The following is a 2,644-nucleotide window of genomic DNA, read 5'->3' on the forward strand; positions in this document are numbered from 1 at the left end:
TGTGGGTAATAGTAGCAGCAGCTGCAGCAGCAGCAGCTGCAGCAATAGCAGCAGCACAGCAGAAACTGTTGAGACTGCAGCAGAAGCAGCAGCAGCAACAGCAGCAGCAGCAGCAGCAGGTGGAATAGTAAGGCAGTGGCTGCCCCGTTGTCAACTGCAGCCGCAATAGCAGCAGCAGCAACAGCAGCAGCAGCAGCAGCAGCAACAGAAAACATAGCAGCAGCTGTAGCAGCAGCAGCAATAGCGACATTTGTGGCAGCAGCAGCAGCTGCAGCGATAACTCTATGAGTTACCCAGCCAAATAATATATATATATGCAGTAGCTGCAGCAGCAGCAGCAACAGCAGCAGCAGCAGCAGCAGCAGCAGCAGCAGCAGCAGCAGCAGCAAGAGGAGGCTGTCGATGGTAGCAAAGCCTGAGGAAGAAGAAGCTGAAGGGTTCCTCCCTGCATGCGTCGCTGCGTCAGAAGGCGGCAGCAGCAGCAGCAACAGCAGCAGCAGCAACAGTAGCAGCAGCAACAGCAGCAGCAGCAGCAGCAGCAACAGCAGCAGCAAACGCGCTGCGAAGCTGCAGCAGCAAGAGCAAGTTATGCTGCAGCAGTCTGAGTGGCACTCGCAGGACCATGACGAGGCCGCAGCAACAACAGCAGCAGCAGCAGCAGCAGCAGCAGCAGCTGGAGGAGGAGGAGAAACAGCAACAGCAGCAACAGCAGCAGCAGCAGCAGCAGCAGGAGAAGCAGCAGCAGCAGCAGAAGCAGCAGATGATGAGGTTGAGTCTCTATACTCTTACTACTCAGCTCCTGATTGCCTGCAGCGAACGGAGACGAGCTGCTGCTGCAGCCCGTTTGCTGCTGCTGTCTGCTGCAGCCCCAGCAGCAGCAGCGATGCAGCAGCAACTGTAGCAGCAGCAGCAGCAGCAGAACAAACGGGGGAGTTTATTGAGTGTATAAGGAGAGCAGCAAGCAGCGGCTCCACCCCATCACCATTCCTGCTGCGGGCCTCATCTGATGCTTACCTGCAGCAGAAGCTGCAGCAGCAGCAGCAGCAGCAGCAGCAGCAGCAGCAGCAGCAGCAGCGGCAGCGTTCATCACCTGTAGAAAGCTCGCATGCAAGGAACGATGAAACTGCAGCAGCAACAGAGAGGCAGCAGCTTCTGCTGCCGCAGCAGTTCTTGCTGCAACAGCAGCAGCTGCACATGCAGCTGCAGCTGCAGCAGCACGAACAGCAGCACAGACAGCAGCAGCAGCAGCAGCAGCAGCAGCGGGGGACTCCTCTCAGTCCTATCATCCAAAGGGAAGGCCTCCATCTCGGTATCAGCCCTGTGAATGCCTTGAGCGAGCAGCCGCAGCAGCAGCAGCAGCAGCAGCATGAGCTACAACAACAGCACAAGCAGCAGCAGCAGCAGCAGCAGCAGCAGCAATCTCATGAGCAGCAGCAGCAGCAGCAGCAGCAGGAACCGTCACGGCAACAAGTGTTGCCCTCCGTTAGTTGTCGTTGGCCTGAAGCCTCAGCCGAATCCCCAGCAGCAGCAGCAGCAGCAGCACCAGCAGCAGCAGCAGCAGCAGCAGCAGCAGCAGCAGCAGCTCGGCTCAAGGGCCCCCCTCAGCTGCTGCACGGCAGCGCCCACCACGCGAGCAGCGCCTGCCGCCGGTCGCGGCGGCCTTCGTTGCCAGTGCGCTGCCGTTTGCTGCTGCAGCAGCACCTGCAGCTGCAGCAGCTGCAGCAGCAGCAGCAGCAGCAGCAGCAGGGGAATGCATCATACGACTCCAGCAGCTACATGCATCTGCGGCACATGCAGCAACCTGCTGCTGCTGCTGCTGCTGCTGGCGCCTTTCGTCGCTGCCTCTCCTGTGATGAAGGCTTTACAGATAAGGATCAGCAGCAGCAGCAGCAGCGGCTGCTGCTGCTGCTGCACTCAGGGGCGTCGATGAGCAGCAGCAGCAGACACAGCATCAGCAGGAGCCCCACACTCCGCTGCAGGTCAGCTGTACATACACCCCAAACAACTGTCTCTCTGCCTGCTGCAGAAGTTGCAGCGCTTGCAGCAGAAACACCACTAGCAGAAGCAGCAGCAGCAGCAGCAGCAACTACAGCAGCAGCAACTGCAGCAGCAGCAGAAACTGCAGCAGCAGAAACTGCAGCAGCAGCAGCTGCAGCAGCAGCTGTAGACAATGGAGAGCCCCAGCCTACATGGAAAATTGCCAAGAGATCCCCCAGGAGCAGCAACGACAGCAGCAGCAGCAGCAGCAGGAGCAGCAGCAGCAGCAGGAGCAGCAGCAGCAGCAGCAGCAGCAGCAGCAGCAGTAATTGTGCGGTGGAGTCAAGGAGCCTCCAGCCCACCCCTTGGTTGTCCCCAGCTGCTTCCGTTTCAGGCGAGCCACAGCCACCTGCTGCTGCATCAACAGCAGCAGCAGCAGCAGCAGCAGCAGCAGTAGTAGTAGTAGAAACAGCAGCAGCAGCACCAGCAGCAGCAACGGCAGCAGACCATGCCGCTGCAGTCGTAACACCCTCTCTCCAGCTGCCAGCCTCGCGGAAGCAAACGATGCATGCGGGGGGGGAAGAGAATGCGCATCACCAGCAGCAGCAGCAGCAGCAGCAGCAGAAGCAGCAGCAGCAGAAGCAGCAGCAGCAGCAGCAGCAGCAGC

General features: G+C 59.6%; 1 protein-coding gene across 1 annotated transcript in view; it reads left to right on the forward strand.

Annotated features, from left to right (window-relative positions):
- EMH_0090570 (uncharacterized protein) overlaps positions 1-2,644 on the forward strand; it is a gene marked incomplete at both ends in the record, with an annotated part of 9,232 nt that overhangs the window by 1,228 nt on the left and 5,360 nt on the right. Inside the window, 2 exons of the mRNA XM_013494770.1 lie at positions 84-127; positions 321-2,641. Of these exons, the coding sequence (XP_013350224.1) occupies positions 84-127; positions 321-2,641 (2,365 nt within the window). The remainder of the gene's footprint in view (positions 1-83; positions 128-320; positions 2,642-2,644) is intronic.

This window comes from Eimeria mitis, genomic scaffold (genome assembly GCF_000499745.2).
Source record: "Eimeria mitis Houghton genomic scaffold, Emh_scaff128, whole genome shotgun sequence".
Taxonomy (NCBI): domain Eukaryota; phylum Apicomplexa; class Conoidasida; order Eucoccidiorida; family Eimeriidae; genus Eimeria; species Eimeria mitis.